This window comes from Rhinolophus hipposideros (assembly GCF_964194185.1).
Source record: "Rhinolophus hipposideros genome assembly, chromosome: 10".
Lineage (NCBI taxonomy): Eukaryota > Metazoa > Chordata > Mammalia > Chiroptera > Rhinolophidae > Rhinolophus > Rhinolophus hipposideros.
The window spans coordinates 9,533,520-9,548,728 of NC_138056.1; the positions used below are offsets into that span (position 1 = coordinate 9,533,520).

General features: G+C 57.0%; 2 protein-coding genes across 2 annotated transcripts; one reads left to right on the forward strand and one right to left on the reverse strand.

The window, feature by feature from the left end:
- Positions 1-4,983: 4,983 nt before the first annotated feature.
- PTGDR2 (prostaglandin D2 receptor 2) lies at positions 4,984-6,160 on the forward strand (the record flags this gene model as incomplete). Its single annotated transcript, XM_081063328.1, has 1 exon — positions 4,984-6,160. The coding sequence occupies exon 1, from the start codon at positions 5,006-5,008 to the stop codon at positions 6,158-6,160; it is 1,155 nt and encodes a 384-aa protein (XP_080919454.1). The 5' UTR covers positions 4,984-5,005.
- A 1,708-nt stretch (positions 6,161-7,868) lies between these two features.
- On the reverse strand, positions 7,869-14,603 carry CCDC86 (coiled-coil domain containing 86). The gene is made up of 4 exons (XM_081064428.1): positions 13,386-14,603; positions 10,654-10,783; positions 8,877-8,951; positions 7,869-8,740 (listed from the first exon to the last, which is right to left on the reverse strand). Exons 1-4 carry the CDS (start codon positions 14,567-14,569, stop codon positions 8,621-8,623), a joined length of 1,509 nt encoding a protein of 502 aa, XP_080920554.1. The 5' UTR covers positions 14,570-14,603; the 3' UTR covers positions 7,869-8,620.
- Positions 14,604-15,209: the final 606 nt, after the last annotated feature.

Below are 15,209 nucleotides of genomic sequence, written 5' to 3' on the forward strand. Positions count from 1 at the left end.
AAAGCACATCTCCCTCCCCTCTGCTCCCCCAAATTCTGTCTGGCAAGGCCCAGCCTCCCAGAGGGCCTCATATCAGCATCATGGCAGACGACAAGAAATAAGGATAATGGCAGCTGGCTCTTGTGGACCCTGCGCCAGCCTCTGAGCTGAGCCCTTTGCTTGTTATCTCCTCCGATCCTCGCAGTGGGGAGGGGAGGCACTCCTGGAGGCTCTTGCCTAGAAGCCGCTGCCCTCTGGCAGGACCGCGCTGCTGCTCCTGCTCCAAGCACCCCAGACCCACGGACTCCAGCTCTCCATCCCAGAGGGCCCAGCAGCCGCAGCATCCCACCCCCCACCCCGAACCTGATAGACATGCCAATACCCAGGCTGCACCCCACACCTGCTGGGTCATCAGACACTCAGCAATCTGGGTTTCACAGCCCTCCAGGAGGCTCTAATGCTCTCAACTTGAGGTTCTAACAGGCAAGCTGGGAAGGGCTGGTCTATGTCATTTTGGGCCTTTGCCAAAGGCCCCGGCCACCTTGCTCAGGACTCTGAGCTCCTCAGGGGTCCATTTGACTGTCTTGGTGTCCTGCCCATAGCACCAGGCTGGCCCTGCGGAGGTTCTCTGATTGGATTTTCTCCTTCTGACACTCAGCCTGAGCCTGAGTCCTCTGGTGGCAACAGGCTCCTGTCCCCTGCTTCCCTCCAGCAAGCCCTGCCCACGGCCCCCATTGCTCCTGTCTAGTCACCAGACTATTCCTCTGGAGATTTCCTATTGAAGTCCCTGGGGCTGAACCCAGCGGGGGTGGGGGAGTACATCCTGCCCACCCCTGGCATCCATCCTTCACATGGAGGTGGAGATGGTGGGATCTGGCTGTGGGAGTACGTGCTTGGAAGCCCATTCCCACGGTGGGAATGCAGCTGAGGGCCCCACAAGACCAAACGTCACCACCGCCTTCCTTAGAAAATGCCTTAGGGCCCTGCTCACTGCAAGTACTTTTTTAGTTTGTTTTTACTAACTTTTCATAAATTGTCCTTGGGGAGTGTTGGGAGATGGGATAGGAAACCAGGATTGAAGGAACGGTCAGACGAGTGGGTTTTCAGCTTTGAAAAGGGTTCAATGGGAAGAGTTGAGGGAAGGAGCAGAGGAGTGAGGCTTTCAGGGCCGCCGTGAGAGGCTGTGAGGGATATTCACTGCCCGAGGGTGCTGGGTGCAGGGAGGGCTGAGATCCCCAAGCTCGACGCCTTGGGCCTAAGATCTGTCTGTAGGAGGGAAGGGGAGATCTTTCTCAGCCCGAAAAGCAGTTTGTGCAGCCACCTCTGCACTTGGGGGAGAGGGGCTGTGCAGAAGGAGTACCTTTTAACAATTCATGTTTTACTGGTGTGAAGGGACTTGCCCGAGGGCCACACAGCTAGGGAGTAGCAGTGCAGAATCCAAACACTGGCAGTCTGGCCCCAGAGTCCCTCAGCTTACCTGTGTGTCCTTAAAGGACGTCCATGGGTCAGCAGGTCCGGGTGGGATGGTGGGGATGAAGGTACTTCCCAAAGTAGAATGGAAACATCCCCCTATTTTCTAGGGTGGGCTGCAGGCACTCGGCTTTGGGGAAGATGAAACCCCAGCCCTGACCTAGAGGAAAGGAAACTTTTTCTTAGTGCTGATGATTTAGATAATCAAGGCTCTTACTGATCTGTTCTCTTGGGATACAGTGAAAAATATTACAGCACTACACCGTCACAATGTTTTATTCATTTTTCACTCAGAAGTGCAGTCTCTCAGCCAGTTTATCAAGCACCAGGCTCTGTATTAAGCTTGTGCCTAAACGGAAGATTCTTATAGACTCAGTCCTATGGAGGGGGTGCCCTTAGCCCTGATGGGGGTGCTGAGTTCTTAACATGTTTTATGAGTACCTCCTAGGGGCTGGGACATTGAAGGAATGGTCCCTGACTCCCGGAAGATTTGTCAGCAAAATGGAGTAAAGACTTAGGGAACAATTAAACACAAACTTATATAGTTCAGTCATCTTATCCTAGGGCTTTGAGTCCATTTTAAATAAAACCTGCATTGCCCTTATACCCTCTTTTCCTCCAGAGGGGAAAGAAACTGATTTTTATAAGGGCCTACTATGTGCTGGGTGCTTTGTGAATGAGGGCACCTCGTCAGCACAGCCTGTGAGGCAGACGCTGTTGCTCTGTTCCCAGCCCAGCAAAGGGAAGTGGCTTATCTCCTGGCCAGGGACAGGATGGGCAGCCAGGCTCCCATGCTCTTTGCCCTGCCTTCCTGGCAGGAGCCCTTATGGCCCCTCATGGACAGGCAGTCACGCTGCCCAGCTACCTCAGAGGAGCGGAGGGGTTTCTTCTCTGAGGATTACAGGGTCCGGAGAGGGCAGCCCAGGGTGGTAGACAGATGGACAAGACGCACTTCTGCACACCGGTCACTCTCAAAAGCACTGCCCTCTGCACACTCGAGCTCACACTTTCGGGCACATGCCTATCTCCTCACATGCAGTAGCACTGGCTTCTGCAAAGTCTTCTTTGTAAAGGGAGCGGGGTGAGCAGGGGCTGCCGGCAGTTCTGTCCCTTCCCCATTGATGGAGATTAATGTTACTCGAACACCAGTGGGACAGCACACCGTTGGCTGTCCCCGCCTCCCCCCTGGCCCCGCCCCCAACACATACATACACACACTCTGGGGCTGATAGCTGTTTCCTCCCTCAGCCTTACTCCTCTGCCTCGTCCTGCTCGGTGCCTCTTGTTTAGCCACTGCCAAGAGCTGACTGCCTCCAGGGCTGGAATCCTGTGCTCCCTCTGTGCCCAGGTAAGGATGTGGTGGCCCAGGGGCTGGGCAGCCTTAGTGCCCTCTCTTGACCCATGAGAGAAGGCACAATTTTACCAGGGGAGAGGACTGTTAACAGCAGATGGCAGAGGGTTGGGTTTACTAAAGACTGGAGGGCACCTGCTGCTCAGAGTTGGGAAGGATTACATTTTCTGAGGCATCACTAGGCGCCAGGTACAATGGTAAACCATTTAAGCCTCTCATTCCACACTCACAAGCAATCTGGGCAGGATGATTACATGGCAGTCTTAGGGTAACTGACCCAAGGTCACCCAGCCAGGAAGTTGAGGATCTGGAATTCAAATGCAGGTCTCTGATTCCAAAAGCTTGAGTTCTCTGCCCCCAGTCCCCTGCCAATACAGGGCCCTAGCTGCTGGGCTCCCTCAGAACCCTGGGAGGCTGGGGGCTGACTCCCTGCAGCCAGAGGACCAAGCTGGATGGGCCTCCAGGGCGCAGCAAGACTGTGCTCACTGAGCATCCCCACTGCACTTGGACAAGCAGCTGCTGACCTGCAGGGGACGTTTCAGTGCAGAGAGGGGATGGCAGTTGTCTATCTGCTGGGACTGGAGTACCAGCTCCACCACTGCGACTGAAGGACGTTGGGCAAGTTGCTGTGCTTCTCCAAGTCTCAGTTTCCTCTTCTGAAAAATGGGTGTCATAGGTCATTGCGAGTATGATTGCCCGGCAAAGTCTAAAGCATTCTCAGGAAGCATGGGCCCAACTGCTCCCCACCCACCTGGAGAGCCCCAGCTCCAAAGGGCTTATCTGCCAGGAAAATTCTAGTTTGATATTCTGGGACCTCACGCTACAGAGGAACCTGGTTTCTGGAGAAGGGAGTGGACTTTCTTATCCTGGCCCACAGTGCTTCCCTTGGAAAGACAAATACTGAGGACATCCTCCACACACACCTTTCCTTCTCTTCTTCCTCCATCATCTCTTAATTAGAGCAGAGGGAGAGAAAAGAGAACAGGCTGAGTGCTAAATTGTTGCTCCTTTACATGTCTGTGTTGTTTAGGTGGCTTTGGGCAAGTTATTTAAATACTTGAGTCTCAGTTTTCTCATCTGCAAAAGGGGATGGAGAGAAGTATTGGCAACCTTTTGTGTAGAGCTGTGAGCAAGAGAGCACGTGTGTAAGGGACCTAGCACAGTACTGGTGTGCCGTGGGGGCCCAGGACAACCTGAGTTCCCCACCCCTGCTACCCATCCCCTACCTCCTCAGCCCTCACCAATGTCAATCAACTTCACATCCGATGGTCTCGGGCTCTTGATGAGGCTATGGGTGTGCACATCTGGGGAATCTGCACATCTGCCAGAGGCTGGTTTCTCTAGCGCTTATCTGAGTAGTTGCTCCATTAATATCTGTTGCATGATTGCCTGAATGAATGAATGAATGAATGAATGAATGAATGAATGAACAGGCTGGGTTTCCTGGGGCAGGCAGAGCAGCTGTGGCTTCTACCTGGCAGGGGAGAGGTCTTTTGGCCCCACTAGACCTCCAGAGTCCCAATCTGGTAGTTCCTCCTGCCCAGTTCTCTCCCCATTCTTATCTTATTTCCTCTCCAACTATCAGAGGAGGGGCTGGTTCCATTGTTTGCAGTCAACACACCCAACCAGCCACCACTGTGGGAGCAAAGGGCCCCAAAGAGTATCTGTGAAGAGGCAAGGTCTGGGGTTGCTGTGGGTGGGGGAGGAGGTGACCCTGAAAGACATAGACTCCTTCATCCCCCAGGCCAGCTGAACCCTCCTGCCTTTTGGGTGGGGCCTCCATCATGCTTCAGCTCACTGGGAACTGGGAAAAGGAGTCCTGCATGGCCTGACTTCGTTCCTCTTTCTCCATGTGACCTTAGGCTATCTGCTTAACAATCGCACTGGTATGACGTAGCTTACTGTGTGCCAGACTTTTTCTAAATGCTTATATATATGTCTTTTAATTCTCTCAACAACCCTCTGAGGCTAGGTCCATGTTGCAGAGGAGGAAACAGGCTCAGGATGGTTCAATGGCTTGTCCAGTGCTGCACAGTGAGGAGGCTGGGGAGCTGGGATGTTATTCCCCCTCACTCAACTTTACTGACCCCCAGGGGCCTCATCGCTAACAAGAGAGGGGGCAGACTCCCCTCTGCTGGCTAGGGTTCCCTCCTGCCCCTGCACCGCTCACCTCGGGGCCTCCCTCTCTCCATCGCAGCGCCTGCCATGTTGGCCAACGTCACCATGAAGCCGCTCTGCCCCCTCTTGGAGGAGATGAGCCACCTCCAAAGCCACCGCAACTCCAGCATTCGCTACATCGACCATGCATCCGTGGTGTTGCACGGGCTGGCCTCACTGCTGGGCCTGCTGGAGAACGGACTCATCCTCTTCGTGGTGGGCTGCCGCATGCGCCAGACTGTGGTCACCACGTGGGTGCTGCACCTGGCGCTGTCCGACCTGCTGGCCACCGCCACCCTGCCATTCTTCACCTACTTCTTGGCCGTGGGCCACTCATGGGAGCTGGGCACCACCTTCTGCAAGGTGCACTCCTCCATCTTCTTCCTCAACATGTTTGCCAGTGGCTTCCTGCTCAGCGCCATCAGCCTGGACCGCTGCCTGCAGGTGGTGCGGCCCGTGTGGGCGCAGAACCATCGCACGGTGGCCGCGGCCCACAAGGTCTGCCTGGCTCTCTGGGCCCTGGCCACGCTCAACACCGTGCCCTACTTCGTGTTCCGGGACACCATCCAGCGGCGGGACGGGCGCATCATGTGCTACTACAACGTGCTGCTCCTCAACCCTGGGCCCGACCGCGACGCTACGTGCAACTCGCGCCAGATGGCCCTGGCCGTCAGCAAGTTTCTGCTGGCCTTCCTGGTGCCGCTGGCCATCATCGCCTCCAGCCACGCGGCCGTGAGCGCGCAGCTGCGCCACCGCGGCCGCCCGCGGTCCGGCCGCTTCGTGCGCCTGGTGGCGGCCGTGGTGGCGGCCTTCGCGCTCTGCTGGGGGCCCTACCACGTCTTCAGCCTGCTGGAGGCGCGCTCGCACAGAGACGCCACGCTGCGGCCGCTCGTGTGGCGTGGGCTGCCCTTCGTCACCAGCCTAGCCTTCATCAACAGCGTGGTCAACCCGCTGCTCTACGTGCTCACCTGCCCCGACGTGCTGCGCAGGCTCCGGCACTCCCTGCGCAGCGTGCTGGAGAGCGTGCTGGTGGACGACAGCGACCTGGGCGCCGGCAGCAGCCGCCGCCGCCGCTCCTCCGCCGCCGCCCGGGCCGAGTCCCGCCCGCTGCGGCCGGCGGGTCTGCTCGGCTGGCTGCCCGGCCGCCGCGCGGCTCCCCCCGCGAGGGGCCGGGCGAGGTCCCAGGACGAGAGGGGCCCCTGAACCGGATGCCGAGCACCACCTCTGGGTAGAGGCGCCGCGGGCAGCGCCATTCTCCGCGGAAGGTGGAGGCAGGGCAGTGATCCAGCGCAGAAGCATCCTCAAGGCGCCGTCGTTAAAATGTGGATGCCCGGCTCCAGCCTCGGAGATCTTCGTTGAAGGACAGGACCCGGGGATCTGCATTTTAAAGAGCCCTGCGTGACTCCGTGAACCAAGTTAAAAACCGAGTTGAAAGCGATTTCTAAAAGCTTTGCAAATTTTACTGTGCTTGAGTCATCTAGAGATGCAGTTGGAACGCAGTCTGATCCAGCAGGCGGAGCAGGGGCGCCGAGATCTGCTCCCAGGAGGCGGTGTCGGTGCTGCCCACCCGCGGACCCACTTGGAGTAACCCGGGTCACAACCCTAAGACTTCTCAAAGCAGAGTAGTGGACCCCAGGCACATAGGCTGCATCTCCCTGGAGCTCACCTTTACCAGATGATGACGGCAGGGTGTGTGTGTGGGTATTAAACCAGTGATGTATTTTGGGGGCAGAAAAGTGAAAAGGTTTGGGGAGCACTGTTCCAGTCTAACCTCTTCACTTTAGCCATCTAGCCAGGGTTTATTGAGCTAGATGCTTTATCCAACGTTCTTGAGGGGCAGGTTCTATTAGCCCCAATTTTTACCCATTAGAAAACCCAGGCACAGGGAGATAAAATATCTTTTCCAAAGTACAGGGTCTGCATGCTAACTATTAAGCATGCCTGTTCAATTACTATTTAATAAGTGAAAGATCATTTTAACATACTCAAGGTACTTAAGACAGTAACTGTGTGAGACCCCATCTCTACCCTTCTGGCCCAGCACTGCCCTATGTCTACGAGGTGGAAAAAGCAAAGGGGTGCCATGGTCAAATGTTGGGGAAACCTGGGCTAATCATAGTGCAATGGGCATCTTTACTGAAGGTTCTCAAGTCTTTAATACCGCGTTTCCCTGAAAATAGGACCTAGCTGTACAATCAGCCCTAATGCGTCTTTTGGAGCAAAAACTAATATAAGGCCCACTATTTATAAGACTGGGTTTTATTTTACTATAAAAAGACCGGGTCTTATAGTAAAATAAAACCGGGTTGGTCTTACATTAATTTTTGCTCCAAAAGACGCATTAGAGCTGATTGTCCCGCTAGGTCTTGTTTTCGGGGAAACAGGGTATTTGAATGTGCATGGCAGCTTCCGAGATCACAGTACATGACATTTCCTAGCTAATCTGACACCTGTGCGTGCTTGGTGTTCCTTGGCGTCCCAAGATCTTTGGAGCACCCACCTCCCGACCACACAGGCTGGGCAGCTGTCACTCCCATTTGTAGACGTGAAGGGTAACTTGTATCTGTCACTGCACCATGTCCGTTTCCTCTACCCACCATGGACTTGAGGACAGAGACTGATGTAATTGCTCTGCATCCCAGGGCCTGGTACAGGGCTGGTGCCAGTAAATGTTTGGTGGATGAAACATGAGGGGAAGAGCCAGGATCTTGGGATCTTGGTCTAGTTCTCCTTGTGCCAGCCCCAGGCTGAGGTCCTTACTGTTTACTCCCAGTGGCAAGTGTGGCTGGCCCACAGCAAGTGCCCAGCAAACTGAACAGTAGATGTACAGCTGATGGAACAGATGTCCCATTGTAACACCTCCAGGTTCCCTCCCACCCTCCCCTGCTTTACTCATAGCACTTTCGCCATCTGACACACAATATATTTTACTAGCGTATTATGTTTTCTCCATCAGAATGAAAGCTCCTTGAGGACAGGAATTTTTGTCTGTTGTCTATATTCCCTGGTACCTAGAACTATGCCTGTACACAGCAGGCATTCAATAAATACTTTGTTGAAGACTAACTGGGCATGAGTTAATCAGATCTTTGGGACTTCTGCCGAGTCTGGTACAGGAAGGAGGGTGCTAGAGAGGAACCCTGCTCCCTGTAACCTCTCCATTTTCCTTTCAGTGTTGAAAAGTGGGGTGAAGCTGGATTCAGTTTGCTGGGTGATAGGGTCAGTGGGGTACAGAGTTCCCAAAGCAGCCCACGGAAAGGTGTGGGGGAGCTGGATTCCTGACTGCCGGCCTCCTGGCCTGGGCTAGACGCAGGACCTTGAGACAAACATACACATTTTAGGGAGTCACCAGCTCCCTGAGGAACCAAAAGAATTCACTCTCCTTGCTTTGAAGGCTCTTGGAGAAGGAGAAGGGGAGAGGAGGGAGCTGAACTTCTTCCCGGCCCCCAGGCTTTGCCAGGTCCCAGGCTCCCTCTGGGGCCTCTGTCCCACAAAGACCTGCCCAAGACCCCTCCAAGGCTCAGAGCCCCATCTGAGGTGGGGTTCCTGTTTTGGAGCCAGAGTTGGGAGTGGCGGACCAAGCAGAGGTGCGTGACCAGTGGCCTGAGAGGTGCCGTGTCTGACATGGTGGTTGGCTACGGGAGGCCTCCGGCTGTCCTGAGCTCAGACCTTGGCGGCTGGTCGCTGGGGTGGCTGCTTCTGCAGCAGAGGCAGGGTGTCCCGCTTCTCGATGGACCGCAGCTGCTTCTTCTTCGCCCGCTTGAGCTTGGCGGGGTTTCGGATCTGGGGGGCGGGGGTAAGGGGAGGGCATTAGTGTGGCTGGAGTGTCGGGAAAAGGGAGGCTTGGAATCGCAGCAGGAGAGTGGGTGCTGAGGCACCGCGAACGCAACTCCCGCCCCCCAGGCACGGCAACACTCACCACTTGGACAATCTCTGCCTTGCGTTCGTTTTCCAGGCGGCGTTTCAGGTTCTCGGCTCGGCGCTGCTTCTTCTCCTGGAACGCACAGGGGAAGGGGCTGTGGGTCTGGGAGCCGAGGCAGCCCTGGTCGCTCAGGCCCCAGAGGAGTGAGAACTGGCAGAATTCCCACAGGGGAGGGGAAGGGCCTCCTAGCCCGGGTCTAGATCGTTCTTGGCGGTATGTGGGTAGAGGGCCAGGCAGGAACAATCCCTGTGCCCATGGGACCAGAGGCCCCCCCATGGTGGGAAGGTCCTGACTCCACCTGAGAAGGTGGGCACCTGGGAGGGCAGCTGAGGACAGGGCCTTCGATGGACTGGGGGAGGGGGTGCTTAGACACAGGTGGCTCCCCACCTAGACACTCAGGCACATGCAGACAGAGGGCCCTGGCACGGGCCCCCTCCTCAACTGCCAGGGTTCTCATTCCCATGCGCTCTCTCCCTGAAGCCCATGTGCCCTGACAACACAAGGCTGGGGGTGAGGACTGGGCAGGGTGGAGCCTGCAGAGAAGAGGCTCCGGTTCAAATCCTGACTCAGTTCCTTCCTAAATGCGTGACCTTGGCTGAGTCGTTTACCCTCTGTGTGCCTTAGCTCCATGTTTAAAGTGAAGATGCTCACATCAGCTTGCTTTGAGGAATAAATGAATGAACGCACGCACAGTGCTTGGACGTACCCGGCCCGTGGGAACATAGAGCATGAATCTAGATGGAATCTGTCTTGGGAATGGGAAGCCCAGAGATTTCTGGCTTTGCCAACTGCTGTCCCTGGTGGGGCCAGGGCGGGATGTGGGCGCAGAGGTAGCTGCATGGCCAGGGGCCCTTCTTGGCTTTGGTAACTCAGGGGAGCAGGGGTAGCCTGGGCCCCTGAGAAGAAAGGGGAAGTGAGACTCGGGCTGCCAGAGCCAGGGGAAGGTCTGGGTTGGGGGCAGTGATAAGGCTGTCTTGCTCAAGAGGGAGTCGGGGCCACAGAGGAAGTGAGATAAAGTCTCAGCACATGGCGGCAGCCACACCTGCTGTAGGACCTCGACCATAGGCTGAGGTGGGCGACTCAAAAGCAGGAAAGAAATGAACGAGTGACTAGCCCAGTCCTTCGCCTCCGTGGCCAGGCTGGGACCACAGGCTGGCGCGAGGTGTCTGACTCCTCCTGAGCACCCGGGACCGCTAGGCTGATGTCTCACTGACAACCCGGTCCTGGTGGGCTATCACTGGCCAACACCTTGCTTTCTCTGTGGCCTGCTGGGGCTTCCTAGAGACTGAAGGTTGGGCATGAGCCTCTTACGGGGTATTTCTGGCCCTGAGACGAGCGTCAGAGAGAAAACTGGAGGAAAGTGCGGGCATCCTCTTTGCTGATGTGTGGGACCACCTCTTGGAGAATGACAGTAACAATCTAAGCCTCTCCCCCTGAGCAAGGACCCCCGAGCCCACCTCGCTGAATGCTCCTATCACCAGTGGGGACCACTGTGGGCTTTGTCCTGGGCCTCCTCCCCATCCTTGAGCATCCTACAGAGCCCTGGGCTAAAGTGCATGTTCCACTGGCCTTGCCTACCCTGTGGTCCCAGGTTGCATTTCTGCTTCTGGCCAGGCTCCCTGCCTCCCTGGGACCCTCAGGCTCGAGAAAGGCTCTTGGCCAAGTCAGGCTCCCCCTGGGCACCTGTGCGAGCCTCCCCCTCCCGCCAGGCCTGTGACAGTAGACACTGGCTCAGCCCGAACTCCAGCCTCAGCCTGGCGGGCCAGCCCCTCACCTGCCGGCGCCTCTGCTTCTCCTCCTCCAGGTGCTGGGCAAAGGCCTTGGCCAGCTTCCTCTCCTGCCGCTCCTTCATCTTCCGCTGCCAGGATGTGCGCAGGGGCTTGTCCTGAACCATTTGGGAGAACCTAGATGGGGGAGAGGGAACACTCATGGATTCCGTGGGACGGACCGGTGCCCTCTCCTCTCAGCTCCAGGCTCTGAGCCTTCTTCCCCTGAACCCAGTGAGAATCACCTCCCTACCTGCTGGCAAGCTGGATAGTCGACCCTCCGGGTTCGCAGAGACTCGGGGCAGGAAAGGGGCCTGAACATGCTGGCTGCCATTTCCTATGTGCCTCTGAGGTGGGGATCTCTAGTTCTCTCCATTTTACAGAGAAGCAAACCAAGGCTCTGAGAAGTTAAATAACTGCCCAAGGTCATCTTGTTCCCAAATCCCTGTTTGTGACCACAGAGTCCAGGCCACACAGCCTCTGCCACGAAGCTGCTCTTCCCCAAGCGCAGTCGGCCAGGGCGTCAGTGCCTCTGGAGATGGGTCTCACTCCCAAATGGGGGGCTGTGAACGGGCACAGGTCTCTTAATGATTCAGCATCTGTCTCCCCAGTAGGAAAATGTGAAGATGGAGTGGGCAATGGAGGTTATCAGGGGAAGTCTTGAATTCCTTAAGTGTGGTGGTGACATTTTAGTCATGGGAGAAAGGAGACGATCCGTGAGAACGCACATGGCAAGGAGTATGGGTGCAATGACACGCCTAGGACGTGCTGTGAAATATTCCAGAAAAGAAAAAAAAGAAAAAAACGTCAGGGAGCAAGTTGAAGCTCGACCAGTAAAATGCTGAGGACTATGGAAGCTGGTGATGAGATCATGGGGTTCATTAAACTGTGCTCCCCTCAGCTATACGTCTTTCTCCTGAACTATAGGCCTGTTTGGGTGTCCCGTGGGCCTTTTCTCCTTAGCAGATCCTCTCAGAGTGGCCTTTCTCCTTCCTCCAATATCTTAACTTGAGAAAGAGTTCCTGTTCATCCACGTCCATTACATGGTGCCCTGAACTGTCACAGCAGGCCAGCGGTCCTGCCCCAGCCTCCCCCAGGCTGTGATGCCTTCAGGGCAGAGCCCACTCCCATCCACGGGGAGGGGTCAATATGGCTGTCTTCTCTCCCCTTCGTGCTTCACAGGAGTCTGGCACACACAGCTGGATTTGACCCCACACCTGTCCATCTTCAGGCTTATTCTGCTCTCCCTCCCCCCACTCTGCCTGACTGAGCTCAGCACACCCCCGCACTGCTCCTTCTCCCTGTCGCCAGGGGCCTGCTGCGGAAGACCTGGCCTCCGAAGCACAGAAGAATGAGGCTGCAGCATGACTTTCCTCCGTACCCCCACTGGGGTCCGAGAAACCCAATGGACCAGGCAGTGGGGACCTGGACAGAGCCACAGGAGACAAAGCTGCATCTTTCTGGAGCAGCACTGCCAAGCAGAACTTTCTGTAATGGTAGAACTGTTCACATTGATGCTGCCCAATAAGGAAGCCACGAGTTACATGGCTGCTGAGCACTGGAAATGTGGTTGGTGTGACTGAGGAACTGAATTTTTAACTGCATTTAATTTTAGTCAATTTAAATTGAAATAGCCACATGTGTCGGTGGCTAAGGTATTGGGCAGTGCCGTTCCAGAGCATCAATTTTACTTGGAGATTGGAGGAATACAGGCCTGGGTTCCAAGGCCCGAATCTACCACTTACTACCTGTGTGACCTTGGGCAAGGTAGCCTCTCAGCACCTTCCCATGTCACCTGGAGATGAGAATCATTCTCATCCCAAAGGAGGGTGGGAGGATTAATCGAGACTTGGTGTGAGAATCACTTGGCACAGTGCACTGCACGTAGCGGGTGCTCAATTAACACCACCCTTCAGAGAAGGCACGCCCCAGCTGGCATTCGGCGTGAGCATGGAAGGTGGGGCTGCAGCCAGGCCTTTCCAGCTGTGACTATCTACCTCCTCAGCCCCCCTCTGCTGGGACAACTCCTGGAGCAGGTGCTGCCTCCACTGTCTCTGGGCTCACTCACCGAAGATCCCAAACAGCGATTCGATGGCCCTTTGGCCCTTATCCACAAGACCTGCCTGACGCTTCTGGAGGTATTTTAATTCTACTGCAACCGCTTCTGCTTTCACACAGGACCTGCTACGGTCTGTTCACCCGTTTCTCTGCAGAGCCTGGGCTTCCTCATATGTAAAGTGAGGATAAACCTGCTGCTTCACAGGGCTGATGTGCAGATTAAACCCCATGATGCATGTTGGTCCTTCTGTCTGAAAGGCCATCCCCTGGCCAAGGCCTACTGAAGTGCTTAGCGTGTCCTGTACACTCAGTCAGTGCTGGTAACACTTTTTATCACGAAGGCAAATAACTGTAACAGGTAATAGTGGGTGAAGCCCTCACTGCTTTTTATCAAGCCACAGCTGGTTTACTTGCTTCTGCCTCCCTCACTGGTGAAGGCAAAGGCAAAGGCCCGTTGAATGAATACACCAATGAGGTTCTTTAGGAGGGATGCAGACACCCTGAAGAGAAAAGCAGCACAGAAATAGCCATGCTCCGCGGCCCGGGTCCCAGGACATTTTACCGCACTGATTATAATTACCAGTTTGCGTGCGCGCTCTCCAGCCTAGGGACTGTCTCCAGGCTGCACCGGTGCCCCAATACCACAGAGAACCCCCCCCTGCCCAGCGGCCCCCCATTTCACCTCTTCTTGGAGCGGTCCTTCCACACCCGCCCCGATTTGGGCTTTCCCTTCGGGATTATAAGAACTTCCATGTCCTGCTTCAACTTCTTGGACGCTGGGGCCTGGTCTGAAGATCCTTTTCGCTTCTTTGGCCCCGGGCCGCCTGTCCCCGGCTCCCCGGCGGGCGGGGGCTGGCTCGGCTCGCGCTGACCCCGCGGGGAGCCGGATGGCTGGGGGGTCGGCTCCTGTAGTGGCGGCGAGGGCTCCGGACCTGGGGCTCGCCGGCCCGGGGAAGGCTCCGGTGATCCCGCGCCCGGCTGCAGCTGCTGTCCGGGAGACGCCGGCACGAGCGCCTCCGTGCTGTGGGCCAGCGCCGCGCCCGGTTCTTCGCGGAAGAACTGCGGGGACTCCGCACCCGGCTTTGGCTGACGCCGGAGGGATTCGGGACTCGACTCCTCCTGTGTGCGGGGCGACCCCAGGCCTGGATGCCGCTGACTCTGGGGGGGCCCTGCGCCCGGATCTGGCTCCCTGCGGGGGGACCCCAGGCCTGGATGCCGCTGACTCTGGGGGGGCCCTGCGCCCGGATCTGGCTCCCTGCGGGGGGACCCCAGGCCTGGATGCCGCTGACTCTGGGGGGGCCCTGCGCCCGGATCTGGCTCCCTGCGGGGGGACCCCAGGCCTGGATGCCGCTGACTCTGGGGGGGCCCTGCGCCCGGATCTGGCTCCCTGCGGGGCGACCCCAGGCCTGGATGCCGCTGACTCTGCGGGGGCCCTGCGCCCGGATCTGGCTCCCTGCGGGGGGACCCCAGGCCTGGATGCCGCTGACTCTGGGGGGGCCCTGCGCCCGGATCTGGCTCCCTGCGGGGGGACCCCAGGCCTGGATGCCGCTGACTCTGCGGGGGCCCTGCGCCCGGATCTGGCTCCCTGCGGGGCGACCCCAGGCCTGGATGCCGCTGACTCTGCGGGGGCCCTGCGCCCGGATCTGGCTCCCTGCGGGGGGACCCCAGGCCTGCCCCCTGCTGCAGACTGGGGGATCCCGGGCCGGGTTGCCGCGCACCCCGAGGAGACTCGGGCTCCCTCGTTTCTTCTGGGTTCAACTCAAACTCCACAAGGGCCCGTCTCGCCCGCAAAACTGAGGTGGGACGATCGGTGGATTCAGGCTTCAGGCCTTCCAGCCGCCGGCTGCGCCTCCGCGGCGTATCCATGGCCCAACCTGAAAGGTTCCCGAATCCGAGACCACGTGCGGCGTGTGGGGCGACCGGCGCTGTGCTATGACGTCAGCGTCCGCCACGTTGGTGCCGGGCAGGAGCGGCTATTGCCAGGGCAGCCATGTTGGTGATGGGCAGAGAGGCGGGGTCGGAGGCCTGAGGGGCTGGGCTTAATATGCGCATGCGCAAAGCGCGGTGGAGCATTTGCTTGGGGTTGATGAGCGAACGCAGCCTAGCTTGCTTGAGATCCCGGTTTACCTTTCCTGCAGTTTCCTGGGGGAAAAGAGAGTGCAGGGAAGGGAAGGGGGACCCATTTCCTGGAGAAAAGAGGATTGAAAAAAGATCCATGGAGCCCGTAGGCAAGGCTGGATGAAAACTTGGCCACTCACTCCTGTGCAGTAGGGCAGGGGTCCCACCCTCTTTGGGCCTCAGTTTTTTCACGTGTAATCTGGGTGATTTTGCACTAGTTTAGTGTATCTAAAATGACCCTGTCTGAGTACTCCTAATTAGCAAAGTATTACCTGGAGGATCCTGCAGGTGGGGAAGTCCAGAGGTACCGGTTAAATGTTCATACCTTTGCCTTCTTTTCTCCCACCCTGTGCTTAAGTATCAAATCTATGATTTGCCCTTTTCAATC